The 18,512-nt window shown below is 45.2% G+C and overlaps 1 protein-coding gene across 3 annotated transcripts in view; it reads left to right on the top strand.

Annotated features, from left to right (window-relative positions):
• Positions 1–18,512, top strand: part of TMCC2 (transmembrane and coiled-coil domain family 2) — a 101,214-nt gene that overhangs the window by 31,570 nt on the left and 51,132 nt on the right. Inside the window, exon 3 of one of the 3 annotated variants that reach the window (XM_015419353.1) lies at positions 4,447–4,473. The exons of 1 other annotated variant lie outside the window; for it this stretch is intronic. In XM_015419353.1, the coding sequence (XP_015274839.1) occupies positions 4,447–4,473 (27 nt within the window). Of the gene's footprint in view, positions 1–4,446; positions 4,474–9,050; positions 9,479–18,512 lie in introns of those variants that run through there. One more of the 3 variants, XM_015419352.1, reaches the window with a different exon arrangement.

Here is an 18,512-nt window from a genome sequence, read left to right as displayed (position 1 = left end):
GAGGCAGATTTTAATGAAAGATTACATATTTTTGGCAGGAGATCCACAAGTTCACATCTGAGTTCTTTCAGAACTCTGGGATGTATGCCATCTGGGCCTGGTGATTTATCAGTTTTTAAGTTGTCTATCAGTGTTAGGACCTCCTCTCTTGTCACCTCAATCTGACTCAGGTCTCTCAACACTGCTCCCGAAATCAGTGGTTCTGGAGTAGGCAAGCACTTCTCATCTTCCACAGTGAAGACAGAGGCAAAAAATGCATTTAGCTTCTCAGCCATTTCCCTATCATCCTTAATTACTTATTTTACCCCTTGGTCATCCAAGGGGCCCCACTGCCTCCCTGGCTGGTTTCCTACTTCTAATGTATTTGAAGAAAGTTTTATTGTTGGTCTTTATATTTTTTTGCTATATGCTCCTCATATTCCCTTTTTGCTTGCCTGATCACAGACTTGCATTTTATTTGCCACAGCCTGTGTTCTCTTTTATCAACCTCACTGAGACTAGCTTTCCACCGCTTAAAGGAATCCTTCTTACCTTTTACAGCTTCCATTACTTTGTTAGCTAACCATGCAGGCTTTTCCCTATACCTATTTGTGCCTTTCCAAACCTGCGGTATATATTTTTTCTGAGCCTCTAGGATTGTAGTTTTAAATATTCTCCAAGCTTCCCCAATGGTTTTGACCCTTTCTACTTTTCCTTTCAGTTTCTTCTTCACATGTCCCCTCATATCAGAGAAGTTACCCCTTTTAAAGTTAAAAGTGGTTGTGTCAGTCTTTTTGGACAGCTAGAAAGGTACTCCACATGTTTCCAGGTGGTTGGTCTTCAGGGCTTTTGTTAAGTTCCAGCAGCTGGGCTTAATGAATAGCAACAATAACAATAATAATTGTAAGAAATGGCAGACAGACTATTCTTTGGCATGGCAGCTTTATCAAAGCTTTGTATTTTGGAACATTTCCAGTCACTCCTTTCATAAAGTTTCCAATGTATTTCTCTTACTTTTCTGTTTTATGTCGACTCCCTGTTCCTTCTATAGTATTCTTGTGGAAATTTTATTCATTTGGGTTAAAACTCCAGGATATTTAAAAAGACTGCCAACTCGGGCTGAATCTGTGACAATCTGCAACTGGTTGCTATTTCTTTAGTTAGGTGTCTGTCCTTTATCCACTCCATAAAAATAGCCATGTACAATCATTAGTTGTTAATCTTGCTTAGATTTCTTTTTCTCAGCCTCACAAATAGGTTATTGGAAGTTTTGATATGGCTGTGGACAGGCAGGATCTGTTCCTGATTTGTAGCTCTTCCTGTTGTCACCAAGACAATGGCTTTTGTCACCAAGACAATGGCTTTTGGTATGAGAGAACCCAAAGTCAGGTGTCAAGGAGATTCCAGCTGAGATTGTCTGAGCAGAAGCCATAGCTGGTTAGGCTTTGAATAAAGATGATAGATGTTCAGGCAGCAGGAGTTCTGTATGAGCAAGAGCGTTTCAGTATGATTAAAATGTTTTCTGCTTTCAGACAACTAAAAATCAATGGTGAAGCCGCACTCTGCAGTTATTAAAAAAGCTGCCACAATAGCCTTGTTTCCCATGCTTTAAAATACCCGACTTCTTCTAGTTTAAAGACTTTTAATACCTGCGCTATTGTTGACAGTGATACCATTTCCTGGTTCTTAAAATCAGTTGGTTCTGGTGCTTTATGGTAAGTGAATTTCTGTCATTACAAGTGCAGTGGTTACCAGTTTAGCAATGAATAACCACAAACAGGACTTGTGTGATGAATATACAGATCATTCCCAGAAGGTCTGCTGAGTCATGACTCATGATCATTAATGGGTTATGGGAACACTATGGATGAACTGTCAAGTTGTTGGTGGGTGCTAGTGACAATGCAATATAGGACGCTGATGATTTCATAATAACCAGGTGATCTTAGTGAAAAAGAAAAGAAATTGAACATTCATTACATGATGGTTTGAGAGCTAGATCAGTCGCTTACATAACAGATCTGGCTTAGCAACTGCTTTGAGTACTGTTAATATTTTAAAATCAAGTTCCTGCATTATCAAACCTAGTTCTGAGGCACTCCTGCTTAAAGACCATTCTGTCCCAAGCTACCCTCAATGATTGTGCTCTCTAGTTTTGTTAATACATATCTCCCTCTGCTGGTGGCAAAAATAGTATAACTTCATCTATGTACAAATCGTTTCATATCATGCATGCTGGGTCCATAGCGGAAGAAAGTTGATTTCAGTCATTCATCCCAACAAGTAAATTTGACAGGGATTTGTTTAAAATAAATTAATCTTTTTGGAAGAACAGAGTAGGATTAAAGATTGTAGAAGTCCTATGTCGGTCTGTATTTTGAACCCTACATATCTCGCATAGGTTCAGCCCCAAAGAGCATTACTCATTCCCCTCCAACATTATTTTTGTCCCCAAAACCTAAACTATGTTGGTTAGATTTATTGTACTTTTTTCTTCAATGGATGAGAGTCTCTGCTCCACTGTATTCTGTTGAAGGAGTAGTACAGGGATGGATTGGCCATAAATCTCACTGGGAAATCTCAATGAGAGAGAAGCTGAAACCTCTGAACTCTCTCATTACCCATTATGTGTAGCAATCTAATCCATTCTACTTCCTTCCACAGAGAATCACAATTTAAAAACGTATGATGGGATTCACATCAAGCTTCTCTTTGCCCCCAACTCCTCCTTTCCCCCTCCCCTTCTGTAATCACATCATCATATCTATATATCTGTTTCTCAAGTGTGACCCCCAGATATCTAAATCTGCAGATCGAGGTGACACTGACACTAAACAGATTTTTCTGCAGACATGGGGGGGCATCAGGTTTGGAGAAAAATCTGACATCTTTAAAAAATACATGGAGGTTTAACTTCCCCCCTAAATAAAAAAGAGAAGGGGTAAGCTGACAGAGAAGGGAAGGGGGAGATTGATAGAGAAAGGGTGGGGAACAAAAAGGAGAAGGGTAGGTTGACAGAAGGGGAGGAGGAAGAAAGAGGGGGGAGTTTGTTAGAGAAGGAGGGGAGGGAAAGAAGCAAAAGGTGGGGAAAGGATGCACCCTCATGCAAGTTTTTTGCACGTCTCAGTTGTAATATTATAATAGCAAAATCTGCCAAATCTGAGGATATTTAAATCTGGAGATTAGATATATGAAGAAACAAGATGCATCTTTCCACAAACCTGAAAACTGCCCAGGTTTGCTGAAAAATCTGAACTCTAAAAAATTGGACTGTAAACCCCCCAAATGATAAAAGGAGTGACTATAGCCTTAAAAAACAGATACTGCCTCAGTGGCTGTTGCTAGGTAACCACAAAAGGCTTGCTCTGTGTTACTAAAAGGGCAGGGGAGGAGACAGGGCCCTTTTCAGGATTATTTTGGCCTTTAAGGGAGGACTCATTAGGGCGACTTGATACCACATGACTTGCATGACTCCCCTCATGTTCAGCAGCAGCCACTTTACGAAAGCTAATGTGGTGTACTGGTTAGAGTTTGATACTAGGACTTTGAATCCCCATTTCGCCCTGGAAACTCACTGGGGGGACCTTAGGCCAGTTACACATTTTCAGCCTAATTTACCTCACAGGCAGGGCCAGGATTGACCATTAAGAGCACCTGGACACCTCCTGGTGGGCCAATGATCTCCCTCTCAAGCTAGGCCAGCCAACTGTCTCACAGAAGGCCTAAAGGCAGGAGAAGAGGTGGCCCGCTATCTGGGGAAGCACAGCCTGGCTCAGCCAAGCCCCATGCAAGCCCCAAGGTGAGGCAGATGGGGGCACCCAGCCAAGCCTTGTATGAAGCAAGGCTGAGCCTTGTGTGTGGTGAAAAATGTCTGCTTTGGAGGTTGGGAGTCTGTGGCATTACAATCTGCTGAGATCCCTCCCCAAACCTCACCCTTCCTGGGCTTCTCCCCCAAATCTTCAGGATCTTCAGAAACAAAAGGCTGCTCCTCGCCTGAGGCTCTTGCCTTGTTGCTCTTAGCCCGTAGGTCATAGTCTGTGGGTCTTACTTGGAGGCCTTGTAAGAACCTGTGTAGAGGGCTGCTACTGAGTTCTGGGAGAGAACTGCTGGCAAGGTAGCCATTTGGTCAGTCTCAAAGTTTTCAGGGTACATCACCACAACAAGAGTTTATGTCAGAGTTTGAGGAAAGTTCCTGAGGCTGTAGAAGATAGCATTGCTCCAAGGAAGATGGATAACAAAGGATCTATTCCAGTGACCTGCGTGCGTTGCGCCATGATCATGTTTCTGCCATGCCGTGAAATGCATTATGCATGCTGCAAGTGCAAGCTTATAAGAATGCTTGAGGAGAAGGTGGGAGAACTCAAGGCACAAATCTGTACACTGAGGAACATCAGGGAGGCAGAAAGCGTTTTAGATGTGAAGGAAGAGGGGCTCCTGAGAGAACGGCAAGAGCTACCAAATCCTGAGCAAGAGGAAGGAAGTAACAAGGAACAGGTGGGTGAGTGGAAGAATGTGACCTTGAGGAGTAAGATAATCAGGAAACACAGCCAGTGGAGCTGCAAAATTGATACCAGCACCAGTCTGGCCACAAGTAGCCATTTGTGTGGGAAAGGCATGCTCTCTTGCTTTGAGGAGCTTTGCCTTGGGGCTAGGTAGATCTGGCTGTCTTTAGAGAAGCTCCAAGGCTGGCTGGGCAAGGGTGGAGCTTAGAGGGAGAGCCCACTAGTCCTCTGAAGCAGAGGGCACTTGTTCACCCTGCCAGCTTGCTCTACAGCCTCTAGCAGAGTCCCTGCCTGGCCATTCCCCAGCCTGCTCCCATTCCCCATGATGAGCCAGGAGAGGCAGAGAGCAAACCCAATGATGTCAGCTAGCGTTGACAGGTGAAACTGATGGCATCTCTGTGCATGTATGTACACACACATACACTCACACAGAGGTGCAAAGCTTGTGGTATAACCAGGGGTCATTTCCTGCGGGAACGCACAGGACCAGAACTCCAGCAGTAAGGAGCCCAGGGGGTGGGCACATGCAACAAGCCCTGCCCCCTGCTCTCAGCAGCCCTCAGTCGGGCCACAAGGAGCAAGAAGCAGCCAGGCAAGTTGCAGAGTTTTTTTTTCGGCGACTAACACACCCCCCTCGTGTGGGGCAGATCTGCGTGTCCCCCCCCCCCCCCATAGCTAGCAATCCAAAACAGTCCAGTGGCACCTTTAAGACCAAGTTTTATTCAGGTACAAGCTCCCCCTCCTCTGTGAGGGCAGATCTGCACATTCCCCCCTCCCCAATAACTAGGAATCCAAAACAGTCCAGTGCAGTGGGTGTTGCCTTCTGACACACTTCAGGTGATGTCAGGGGGTGTGGCATATGCAAATAAGTTATGCTAATAAGTTATGCTAATGAGCTCCTGCACCTCTTTTTCTATGAAATGACCCCTGGGTATAACAATAAGTAAATGTTGCACAATGGGACAGGAGGAGGAAGCTCAGTCAGTGCAGGGGGTGGCCAGAGTGAGCACTCATAGTACATGCATGGTAAGAAAGGAAGAATTACAATATTAGTGTGGGGGGCATTTTTTGGGTGAGTATTTGTGTGTGTGTATGTGTGTGTGCTTCCAAGCCTGGAAGTCATGGTGATTTCTGATGACCCCTAGTGGGGCTAGGATATTTTCTGAGAGGTGACTTGATAACCTGCCTCTGCGTCCCTGGCCCTGGTATTCCTTGGAAGTCACCCTTTCAAGTACTTGTAGGGTTGCCAGTGTCATGAGTGACAACGACAGTGCTGAGTCCCTGCCTGAGTTGGCATCGCAGCCAGAGGCCCCTCTGACTCCTCACAAGTTGATAGTTTGCCAGCACCTCAGCCTGTAAACCCCGCACCTGGTTCTGCAGCACCCGAGGAGGCACAGGTGCAATCGGGGAGCCCGCCTGACTCACCTCCGCGGGTGGTTCAGCTAAGGGAGCAGCTCTACAGAGACTTAGCCACCCACTATCGAGATGCACGCTGGCAGGGAAGGCAAGTGCCGAGTCCTGAGTGTTAGCAGGAGCAGTGCCACTGCCATGGGAAGCCCGGCTGGAGGCCTATAGAACTCCCACTCAGGATTGGGCTCTTGTGGAAGGAACAAATCACCTCTGTGTGTGTCTCACATCCACCCTCGGCTTCTGTTCCTGGACCCCTAACTCTGGCTCGGATTCCTGGTTTCCTGACCTCTGCTTCGGACGACCCCTCTTTCGGACTCACGATTTGTCTCTCACTCTTGGACTTGGGCCTCTCAGCCCAAGCCCAGCCCGTGACAGCCAGGTCCTTACCTTGCGCTGGTGGGGTGTGGGAGGGACCTTTCCAGGAGTGGGTGAATGGGCATCATTGCTACGTATGACTTCCCTGACATGATGACGTCAGGGACATCGTGCTGCAACACTTTGGTTTTTTGGGCAAACTCTAAGGTAAAATTGGTGTAAAACAATAGTTTTGCCCCAAAACCAGAGCATCGTCACACAACGTCCCCGGCCTGATGACATCACTTCCGTGTGACGTTAACACACTGGGGACATAGCTGTTGGGGTGGGGCTTTCTCCACTGGCCAACTGGCCAGGGGCGGGCAGGAGCCAACAAAATTGGGGATCCCCCGCTCCCACCTGGGGACTGGCAACCCCAAGTACTTGCCAGTGTTGGCCCTGCTTACCTTCCAAGATCTGATGATATTGGGCTTGCCTGGGCTATCCAGGTTAGGGCAGGAGGAGCATCATTGACTCCAACTGTGCCCCGGTCTTGAGTTTGTCTTCAGCATCAAAATCATGTGATGGGTGACATACTATTAGACAAAGTTGTTTCTGAATGTATGCAGAGCACTTTCTGTCAGCACTGAGTAACTGCAGCCAGGGCAGAGAGTACACTTGCATGGCAGGAAAGGAAGGGTTATATTTTTAACTGGGAAGTGGGCTTAATTTGTGCCTGGCCCTTGAATTTGTCTTTAGCCTCAGAGTCCTTAATGAAAACTGGGGTCCTTCTGGCTTTTTAATGAAGTAAAATACACAGATTTTCTGTCTAGCCTGCAAATTAGCTTGAATGTGTCTAGTCTTGATACCTTTTTTGATAGGTAAAATGGCTGATTATGTGTACACAAGCTATATAAAAATAAGCATAGCCACATAAGCCAATGTGGTGTAGTGGGTAAGATGGTGGACTGTAATCTGGAGAACCAGGTTTGATTCCCCACTTCTCTTCCACAGGCAGCCTGCTGGGTGACCTTGGGCCAGTCACAGTTCTCTCTGAACTCTCTCAGCCCCACCTACCTCACAAGGTGCCTGTTGTGGGGAGGGGAAGGGAAGGCAATTGTAAGCTGCTTTGAGACTCCTTAAGGTAGAGAAAAGTGGGGTATAAAAACCAACTCTTCTAAGCGGCTTGAGGATTGTGTTTCCGCCAACTGGCATCTGATTTTGTTTCTGTGTATGTGTGGCCTTTATACACATGAAGCTGCCTTATACTGAATCAGACTATTGGTCCACCAATGTCAGTATTGTCTACTCAGACTGACAGCAGCTCTTCAGGGTCAGGCTGAGGTCTTTCACATCACCTGGTCCTTTTACCTGGAGGTGCTAAGGATTGAACCTGGGACCTTCTGTATGCAAAGCAGAGGCTCTTCCACTGAGCCACAGTTTCTCCCTGAAAAACCTTGTGGGGCTGTCCCTTTAAGGAAGGGGGCAGAGCCCCCACTGTAGCTACAGGCCAGGTGAACAAAACCACCTTACCGTGCAAAGTTATATTAGCTGAATATTCTCTTATATATGAATGCTGATGCAAGTATGGTTCCTTCTTGCTAGTTCTCTATCTGAATTGGCTCTCCTCTGAACTGTGACTGCCATCTCCTCCCATTGCTGTATGTGGCAGCTAACAGTACTGGTCCCAAGCAGAGTTACAACCTTCTAAGTCAAAAGAGGTCAGTGGGCTTTTGAAAAAGTAACTGCTTAGAATTTCTCTCTAAGCATCCACAATCAGGGAATGACACCAGTTGCCTGGGGCCACCGGGGCTGGGCCAGCCTGAGCCACAGGTGCCACTGTTGCTGGCTTCTCTGACATCACGGTGGGTGGTGGCAGCTTCAGGGCAGGGCAATCAACTGTAGGGTTGTGAAGGTCCACCTCCTCCAGCCAACCCCACAGCTGATTATCGTGACTCCTTCTCTGAAACTACCACCTGCTGTAACTCCAGAGACAGCAGAAAGACAGGCAGCAGCATCACCATGGTAGCTGGGTAACTGGTGGCCCTCTAGTAGGGCTCCCCCCATTGGGGTACCTGGGGCAGCTACCTTGTGGTTAAGACTGCCATGATTGCAGAAGAACTCCAGGCCCTACCTTGAGCCTGGTAATTCTACACAGAAAATCGAGCAGTTGAGAAATGGTTAAAAGAAGAAAAGAGAGGAAAATGGGGAGATTGGCCTGCCCGAACATCTGAGAGCTTAGGGGAGATTTGGAGGATGGGGGGAATTTCCAGATCAGTCCCCCCCCAACACATACACAATTCTGTGGGCCTGCTTGTTGCTGGTGTTATTATCCCATGATTTTTTAAATTGTTTGTTGCTAGAATCAGCTACGTGCAGTTTAGTGCACAGATCCTTTATTTGAAGGCTCCATCAGCATATTCCTCGTAATAATGTGTGGGTGGGGTGCAGAGTTTAGGATTAACTCACAGCAGCTTAGATCATTTTTAAGTGAAATTGGATCTCTTGCCTCATACAGTGTCTGATAAAGTAGATTTGAAAAGAAGGGACAAGCCCCCTGTTGCCTCTGCGCACTGCTACACCGAGAGTGGGTGTTTGTAAATGTGCATGGAATGCTCTGCAAGGAGGAGGTGGAGCCGGGAGGCTGGGTGTCAGCAACAACAGCTGTTGTGGTAAAGGGGCTGCTTCCTATGCAGCCAAATAGGGCAGCACACCGTTTCTGTTTGACACCAGTAGGTGGTGCTGTTGCCTATGAGAAGGATTTGCATGGCCGTGGGGAATACAGATTTCCCATTGGTACATCAAACCATTGCTGAGTGACTGGAGCATCTGCCTTGTCTGGGGAGGGTGGCGCTATACCGACCTCAGCGATGGAAGTAGGAGTGCTCCAAAGGGTGCATTTTCATTATCTCAGTAATCTCCTCTTTAGTGACCTGCTAGACTTTACTGGAAAAGAGTGACAGAAGGGGATTACTCAGACGGAATCACCCATCTCGCTGGGCACTGGGCAGCCGCAGAAGAAGGCAGGAAATGATTGGTTTTTCATCGGCAGGCCTTAATCCCTGCTTGCTGTTATTCAGGCAGGGTGGTTTTCAGGCACTGTCAGATTAAAGCAGCATGAGGGTTGTAGTCTTTCTATATGGCTGCAATAGTATTCTCCCTTCCAATCCTCTGTGTTTCTAAGAGCACAGCTGAAACAGGATTCGTACATGGTGCCACAGGACAGAGGGACAGCCGGGTCACCTGGGATTACACAGCCTGCCTGGTTCCACGAGATGGTTCATACCCAGCAGGTGAGCATTCATTCACCTATCCTCTACCTATACCTTGGGAACTTGAAGTACATTGTTCTAGCAGTGGAGTATGCATGTTAGAAGGGGGATGGAGGTGGGCTAGGCTACAACTGACCAGGGGGATGAAAAGTGGAATAAAGAGGGTAAACGGATCAGCATCTGTTTGGAATTCATTCATATATAGGACATTGGTGGAAATTTAGGGCATGAAACTTGTAATATCAAACATGGAAGAAGATTGTTTGTTTGTTGGTGGGGTGGGGGTGAATGATTACTTCAGTGTATATCATCTCTTACCTCTTTTAAGTACAGTGTGTTCGGTCTACATTATATGCCATTCTGGAGATGGTCTGAGGCAGTTGAGCTGGAGGCAGATTGGCCGCTTGCTGTGATTTTTGCAGCCCACCAAAAGTGTGGGATGAGTGATGTGTGCTGTGAACGGGGTACGCTGAGAGTGTAGGATGGCAGCACCTGTGAAGAAGCAGGCTGATTGTGCTCTCATGCGGGCGGAGGAGGCAGAGCAGCTGTGCCGATCTATTTACAGTAGTTGCCTGGCTGCAGCAGGAGAGCTGTGGCTTCACATTCCTGATTATATTGAGTTTAGTGAGTTTTAATTTTCTTGTACTGAATTTACATATCATTCTACTTGATAAAGATAAAGTATGCACTATCGATTCCTCTATATGCACTAAAGTTGTAAAGTTTGTAGAATTTGTATCGATACTGTCTCAAATGCATACTCATTTTCTGTTACTATTAATAAAAATATAAATAATAAAAAACAGCAACAAAACCCTTCTCAAACTGACCTGACCTGTGGTGTCCTTGGACTGTAATGTCACCCAGATTCTGCAATGCCCAAGGAAGCTCCTTGAATCCGTTGATCAGACTTTTTAAAACAATCCAGTATTTAGGACAAAATTTTCCCCCACCCCCAACTGCCATGCTCTGCCAGGTCCAAGATCATCTGGCACAGAATTCTGTTCTTTGCATAAAACATCCAGATACCCAGTATGCTAAAAGGAAAGACAGAGAATGACTGTAAGCATCCATTGGTTCCTTCTGAGTGTCTATAGGAACAAACTGGGTCGCAAGCAGGGTCAGTCAGATTGTAGTAGTGACCCCTTTCTGTTTGCCCTTCTTGTAATTAATTATATACTGCCTCTGAACAGAGAGAGATTCCTTTTCCAGTAATCCTATCTTATAGCTGTTGATGGACCTGTCTAGAATCTAAAGTTACTAGTCTTAATTGCTGTTACAACATTCTGTGTAAATAACTTGTTGTTTTTCAGTCGCACAGTCGAGTCCGACTCTTCGGGACTCCATGGACCAGATCACGCCAGGCCTTCTGGTCTTCCGCCGTCCTCTGAAGTTTGCTCAACTTCATGTTCATTGCATCTATGACACTGTCTAACCATCTCATCCTTTGCCGTCCCCGTCTTCTTTGACCTTCAGTCTTTCCCAGCATCAGGGTCTTCTCCAGTTAGTGCTCCCTTCTCATTTGGTGGCCAAAGTATTTGAGCTTCAGTTTCATTATCTGGCCTTCCAGGGAACAGTCAGGGTTGATTTCTTTTAGGATTGACTGATTTGATCTTCTTGCAGTCCAAGGGACTCTCAAGAGTCTTCTCCAGCACCACAGTTCAAAAGAATCTATTCTTCGGCGCTCGGCCTTCCTTATAGTCCAACTCTCGCAGCCATACATGACTACTGGGAATACCATTGCTTTGACCATGCGGACTTTTGTTGGCAGGGAGATGTCTCTACTTTTTATCATGCTGTTTAGGTTCGCCATCGCTTTCCTCCCAAGGAGCAGGCATCTTTTAATTTCATGGCTGCAGTCACAGTCTGCGGTGATCTGGGATCCCAGGAACGTGAAGTCTGTCACTACTTCCACGACTTCCCCTTCTATTTGCCAAGGAGTGATGGGGCCGGATGCCATGATCTTAGTTTTTTTGATGTTGAGCTTCAAGCCCACTTTTGCGCTCTCCTCTTTTACCCTGAGCAAGAGGCTCTTTAGGTCCTCTTCACTTTCTGCCATTAGAGTGGTATCGTCTGCATATCTGAGGTTGTTGATCTTTTCCCCAGCAATCTTAATTCCCGCTTGTGATTCATCCAGGCCAGCATTTCGCATGATGTACTCTGCATATATATTAAATAAGCAAGGTGACAATATACATCCTTGTCGTACTCCTTTTCCTATGCTAAACCAATCAGTTGTTCCATATCCGGTTCTAACTGTCGCTTCTTGACTCTTATACAGGTTTCTCAAGAGACATGTGAGGTGGTCTGGTACTCCCATCTCTTTAAGGACCTGCCATAGTTTGTTGTGATCCACACAGTCAAAGGCTTTAGCATAGTCAATGAAGCAGAAGTAGATGTTTTTCTGGTACTCTCTTGCTTTCTCCATAATCCAGCGACTGTTGGCAATTTGAAATTACTACCGTGTGTCAATTATGATTTGTGATATATGATAAATTAATGCCCTTGAATTTATAGGTGACCTGGTTGTCACATGTAGACCACCACAGGTTTCTTTGCTGCACTCTGAGTCCTTAAGCTTATTCACTTACTCCTTTCTATCCCTGTTTGGTGGTAATGGCAGCAGCACTGGGAATCATTGAAACGAGAAAGATGAGACAGTGACTTCAGTATCAGAGGATGCTGACACACATTTGGCCAGAAGGGAGGGGAGGAGCTGCCTTTGACGAAGGGCCTCTCCTGTACAGAGATGTAGAAAACACATCCATGTACAGTATATATGTGTTTCCATATGCAAAACAATCTCCTTTTGATGTTATATATTAGGATACAGTTTGTCAAACAATTTTTTTGCAGTGATGTATTTTATTAGAGTCTTATACATTTCCTATGTTTGCCTTTGGCAGTGTTCTAGCTGGGAAACCCTTCTCCTCAGAGTAAACATAAACTAGAAATATGCATGAGCTCCAGTAGTATATGTATAGACAGCCAGTATGGTATAGTGGCTAGAGTATTGGTCTAGGCCTGGGAAGGCAGAAATTCAAATCCATATTCAGATCCCAAAGCCATGGAATTCATGGAGTAATCTTGGGCCTCTCTCTCTCTCTCTCTCTCGCTCAGTTTGACCTACTTCACACTGTTGTTTGGAGGATAAAAGTGGGGAAAACAATGTACACTGCCCTCAGCTGCTTGGAGAATGGGAGGGATGAGAACGTGATAGATAAAATTAGCACAATACGGCAGATATGACTATGGTTCCTGCACAAGTTTGGGAATCATTACCTCTATCCTTTTTCATTCTATCCTACCTCCAGCAAGCTCAAGATGGTGTACATTTTCCCCCTTCTAAAGTGTAATCTTATAATAACTGTAGTAAGAAAGAGTGACTTGCCTGTGATCACCCGGTGGTCCTCATACCTCAGAGGAGATTTGAGCATTGGCCTTCCTAATCCTATGCCAACACCCTATAACCACCACATTGGCTCTAACTCTTACTTTTCCACAAACCGTTTGTCTCAACCCTTGGAGAATTCTTGGAGAACAGGTGAGGTGCCAGAAGATTGGAGGAAGGCAAACGTTGTCCCCAAGAAAGTGAAAAAGGAGGATCTGGGTAACTACCAACCCATCAGCTTGACATCTATATCTGGGAAACTTTTAGAACAAATCATCAAACAGACAGTCCTTGAGCCATTTAGAAAAGATGGCTGTGATTACTAAGAGCCAGCATTTGTTTCTCAAGAACAAGTCATGTCAGACTAACCTTATCTCTTTTTTTTTTTTGAGAAAGTTACTACCTTGGTGGATCAAGGGAATGCTGTAATTATAGTTTTATCTTGATTTTAGTAAGGCTTTTGATAAGGTTCCACATAATATTCTTGTTGAGAAATCGGTAAAATGTGGTTTGGATCCTGTTACTGTTAGATGCATCTGTAACTGGTTGAAGACAGAGTCAGGATACAGGATAATCTTGACAGGCTGGAAAACTGAGCTAAAAAATAAAATGAATTTTAGTGGGGATAAATGTAAAGTTCTGCATTTAGGTAGGAAAAATCAAATGAATAATTATAGGATGGGAGAGACTTGTCTTGGTGGTAGTTTGTGTGAAAAGGATCAAGGGGTCTTAGTAGACCATACACTGAACATGAGTCAGCAGTGTGATGCGGAGTGAAAAAGGCAAATGCAATTTTGAGCTGTATCAACAGAAGTATACTGTCCAGATCAAGCGAAGTGATGGCATCGCTTTACTCTGCTCTGGTTAGACCTCACCTAGAATATGGTGTTCAGTTTTGGGTACCACAATTTAAGAAGGATATAGACAAGCTGGAACATGTCCAGAGGAGGGCAACGAAGATGGTGAGGAGTCTAGAGACCAAGTTCTATGAGGAAAGGTTGAAGGGGCTGAGAGGTGATATGATAACCATCTTCAAGTACTTGAAAGGCTGTCATATAGAGGATGGTACGGAGCTGTTGTCCGTTGCCCCAGAAGATTGGACAAGAATCAATGTACTGAAATTAAATCAGAAGAGGTTTTGGCTAAATATTAGGAAGCAGAAGAAGAAGAAGAGATTGGATTTATACCCCGCCCTTCAATACCCAAAGGTGTCTCAGAGCGGCTTACAAACTCCTTTCCCTTCCCCTCCCCACAACAGACACCCTGTGAGGTAGGCGGGACTGAGAGAACTCTTGACAGAAACTGCTCTTTTTCAAGATCAGCTCTTATCAGAACTACAGCTTGCCCAAGGTCATCCAGCCAGGTGCAAGTGGAGGAGTGGGGAATCAAACCCGGTTCTCCCAGATTAGAGTCCGCGCACTTAACCACTACACCAAACTTCCTGGCAGTTAGAACGGTTCCTCAATGGAACAGGGATCCTTGGGAGGTGGTGAGCTCTCCTTCTTTGGAGGCTTTTAATGCTGATTGTGTGAAATTAGGCAGTTTATGAGAGGGAGGGCAGGAAGGGTTGCATCAGTGCTTAGTTCTTGTGGCCCTTTCTTACATGCCCAGGGAAATGCTGATCACCACTTTGGGGTGAGGAAGGAATTTTTCACCAGGCCAGTTTGGCTGGAGATCCTGGAGGGTTTTTTGTCATCTTCTGGGTGTGGAACAAGGGTCACTGGGGTGTGTGGGGGGTATTTGTGAATTTCCTGCACTGTGCAGGGGGTTGGACTAGATGACCTTGGAGGTCACTTATAACTCTATGATTTTATGATTCTAACTCCTTCCTGTTCATCCTCAACTAAAATGAAGCCTGTATGTAACTGCATCACCGTTGCCTGTAACCATTGTTTTCTTCTCTTCATTCACTGTCATTCTTTCCTTACCTTTGTTGTCCCCGAACATAGATCGTAAGCAATTTTGGTCAAAGTTCTTTTTCATGTGGTTTATGTTGCAAGCTGAAGTTTAGGGGCTGAATAACAATAACAATAATTAATAGTAATGACTCATAGTGAATTCTCCATAATCTGTCTGAAAATCTCCTCTGCTTCCCAAATTGTTTGTGTTCATTATTTTGCATCCTGCCCTTCCTCTGCTCAATGAGCATAGCCTTATTTAATTTTATTGCCACCAAAAAAACTGTGACATTGGTTAAGTTCTTTAAGGTGCTATTGGGCTCTTAATGTTTTCTGCTGCTACAGACAGACTAATACAGCTACCCATCTGGATAGGTTAAGTTCATAACTGATGAGGGCTTTGAATGCACGCTTGCTGGTTTAAATCAGATGTTCTGTCTGTTACACTACACAGGCTAGATCAACTGGATCAACTCAGTTCTTCGGACTGGGTCATGCAATTCAGGGATGTGGAATTGTCAAATTGTTTGTATTTATCTGTAAGATTTAACAGCAGAAGATCATTTGGGCACTATTTTTTTCTGTCTTTGATTCATAGGCTACATGCTACATGCAGTGCAAATCTATGCATGTTTACTCAGAAATCCCATTTAGTTGAATGAAGTTTACTTTCAGGTAAATGTGAATAGGATTGTTTCCTAGCAGCACAATCCTAAACAGAGTTATACCCTTCCAAGCCCATTGTCTTCAATGGATTGAGATGGGTATCACTCTGTTTAGGACTGCATAGTTAATTTCCCAATACAGTTGTTTCCAAATTTCCAATGTCATAATCTCCATCCTTCACTCTGGTTGTAGTCTATGTTTATGTGAACAAATTCTGACTTGACTGACTATGGATTTCATTAGAATTTGTGTAGTGTTATTAAGTTTGGGGGGCTTTTTATGTCTTGGGCAATCAGTGAACTTGAATTGCTCTCATTTGTCAGAGAGGATGTCTATTATCCTTTCAGGGTCGTTCTCCTTTTAGGGTGCTGTACTATCTAGACAGAGAATGCTTGATCTGCGAAAGAAACTGGTTCTAATTCCCTGTCTGGCCAGGAAGCAAAGATATATTGTTGGTATTCTTTCAGGTGAGGGGTCATCATGAATATCCATCCATTTAACTGTCACACAGTTATGCTGAAATACTGGCTGTCAAAAGTAGCCTTGTGGAATGTCAAGACATATCAAGGAGAAAAACAGACTTTCCCCTCACTCTTCCTGATGTATGTCTTTTTTATTTATTTAGAGTATTTATGTTCTGCCTTCCCCAAGGATCAAGGCAGCTTCAATACATAATTAAAACATAGTATAACAATAAAACCAAGTAAATCCTAGTAACACACAATAACATGCCTGCAATCTGCATTCCAATAAAACCTCTGGTGAGCTGAGCAGTCTTGCAGAGCGTTCTAAAAGTTTTCACAAACTGTGCTCCTTTCACCTCCTTGAGGAGCATGTTCCATAAAGTGGGAACAACCACAGAAAGACCATGGGCCTGAATCAGTACTAGGTGGGCCACCTTAACGAGGGAGTAATTGAAAGGTGGCCATAGCTGGGACATGCACAACTACATATGGGGAGGCCATGAGTGTAGGGTTGCCATCTGCTCGCCCTCAGTAATCCTCTCATTTGTCCACCAGTGCTGATCATAGAAGAGAGTGGAGTGTTCAAACTCAGAAGTGACTGCCAGTGCTCTAGGAGTCCTCTCAAATTTCTGTTGTCTTTACCCTTTTGGTCCTTGCATCTGTTAAATATCTTCATTATGCTGTATGCTAATGTACTGCTCTCACCCTCTACCTATATGTATGGACTGGTAATTTCCATTTCATGGTATCTGAGGAAGTGTGCATGCACGTGAAAGTTTGTACCTTGAATAAAACTTTGTTGGTCTTAAAGGTGCCACTGGATACAAACTTCATTCTGCTGCTTCAGACCAACATGGCTACCCACCTAAATCTAAAATGTCTTCAGTTCAGTTTGTCAGTAGGGGGAACTGTGGGCCAAAGAGCACCTTAGTAATGCTACCTTTTATATTAGCTCTGTCTTTGGAAGGTTAAAAATGTTTCAGTATATTGGCCTGGGCTTCCTTCACAGGGTAAAATTGCTGTACTAAAAATGAGGGCAGCAGCTGTGTCCCCTTTCCTTTCCCTAACACAGTATTGTCCTGATTTTAGGATATCTTCCTTAAACATAGCAGGGGGACAACTGTTTAGAGTTCTCCGTGGAAGCATCCATTGTTTGACTGCGATGAGCCAGAACTGCAAGGTGGTAGGGTGACTATAATCAAAGCTTCCTTCGAAGAAGAAACTGGCCTTAATTTATGTTTGAACTTCTTTCCATAATACTTTACAAAAAAACATGTGGTGATTGCCACATCCATGTGTCACATCATCCAGAAGTGAAATGCAATCGCATTGCCTCTAAGGTGAAGGGTTGTGTTTTATTTTGGCCCGAGTAAGTAAGAGGGTATATGATCATGTTGCATTCTTCGTTACTGCCAGTCAGATCTATTTATGCAGTACCCAAAGGAATAAAAAGTGGCATATAAATATGTGTATTTATTGGAATAATCTCTCATTGGACTGATCTCTCATACTGTGGTGGAAGTGTGCTTTTCCATAGCATGAACTATGTCCCTTAATTTAATATATACATATATCTATTCTGCCTTTCTTTCCGGTGGGGACCAAAAGCGGCTTACATAGTTCTCTCCTCCACTTAATCCTTACAAAAAACATGTGAGGTAAATTATGTTGAGTGTGTGACTGGTCCCAAGTCACCCGGTGCGATGCCCTCTATAGGTGGTGGAATGAGCTATCAAGTGAAATCAGGGCCATGCATAGGGTTGCCAAGTCCATCTTCCACCCCCAGCGAGGGACTTTGGGGGCGTTCCTGGAGGGGGCGGGGCATCTCTAATGTGATGACATCATGTTGGGGACATCTCTGCCCCCAAGTCCCACCCCAACAATGACCACCCATGGCAACATCTCTCTCTCCCCTCTTGTGAGACTTAAAGGTCCTGCTGATCAGCTGCAAGACCATTTAAATCTTGCAGGAGGGAAGTGAGAGGGGAGGCCGCCAGCTGCATGCCTGAACGCCAAGTGGTGATGCCTCTTGGAATTAAGGTGCACATGGCCCGGCCCCAGTGGCCAGAAGCATTTAAAGGGACCCTTTAAATGCTTTTGGCCAGTGGGGATTTCATGCACCTGAACTCCAAGTGGCAATGCCGCTTGGAATTCAGGCATTCAAATCTCAGCCCCTGCTGGCCAGAAGCTTTTAAAGGGACCCTTTGCTGGCCAGCGGGGCCTCAGGCTCCTGGATTTCAGGCATGTGGCTGGTGGCTGCTGCCCTCCTGCAAGGTTTAAAGGGCCCTCTAGCTGATCGACGGGCCAGGTGCTCTCCCAATCAGCTGGAGGGCCCTTTAAATCTCTCAGGATAGGAGGGGGAGGGGCGGCCGCAGGTGGTCATTTTAGGGGGCTGGGCTTCCCCCACCAGCCAGCTGGCCGGCAGCAGGCTGAAGCCCTGAAAATCAGGGAACCCCCACCCAGGCAGGGGATCTGGCAACTCTACACGCTAGCTCAGAGGTCCCCAAGCTTTTTCAGCCTGTGGACATCTTTGTAATTTTGACACAGGGTGGTGGGCACAACCACAAAATGGCTGATGCGGGCAGCAGGAGGTGGAACCAGTCACATAGAGGAAACAGAAATGCAGGGAAGAGGAA

Source organism: Gekko japonicus, unplaced genomic scaffold (assembly GCF_001447785.1).
Source record: "Gekko japonicus isolate JY-2015 unplaced genomic scaffold, Gekko_japonicus_V1.1 scaffold276, whole genome shotgun sequence".
NCBI lineage: Eukaryota > Metazoa > Chordata > Lepidosauria > Squamata > Gekkonidae > Gekko > Gekko japonicus.
This window is presented reverse-complemented; position numbering and strand designations above follow the sequence as displayed.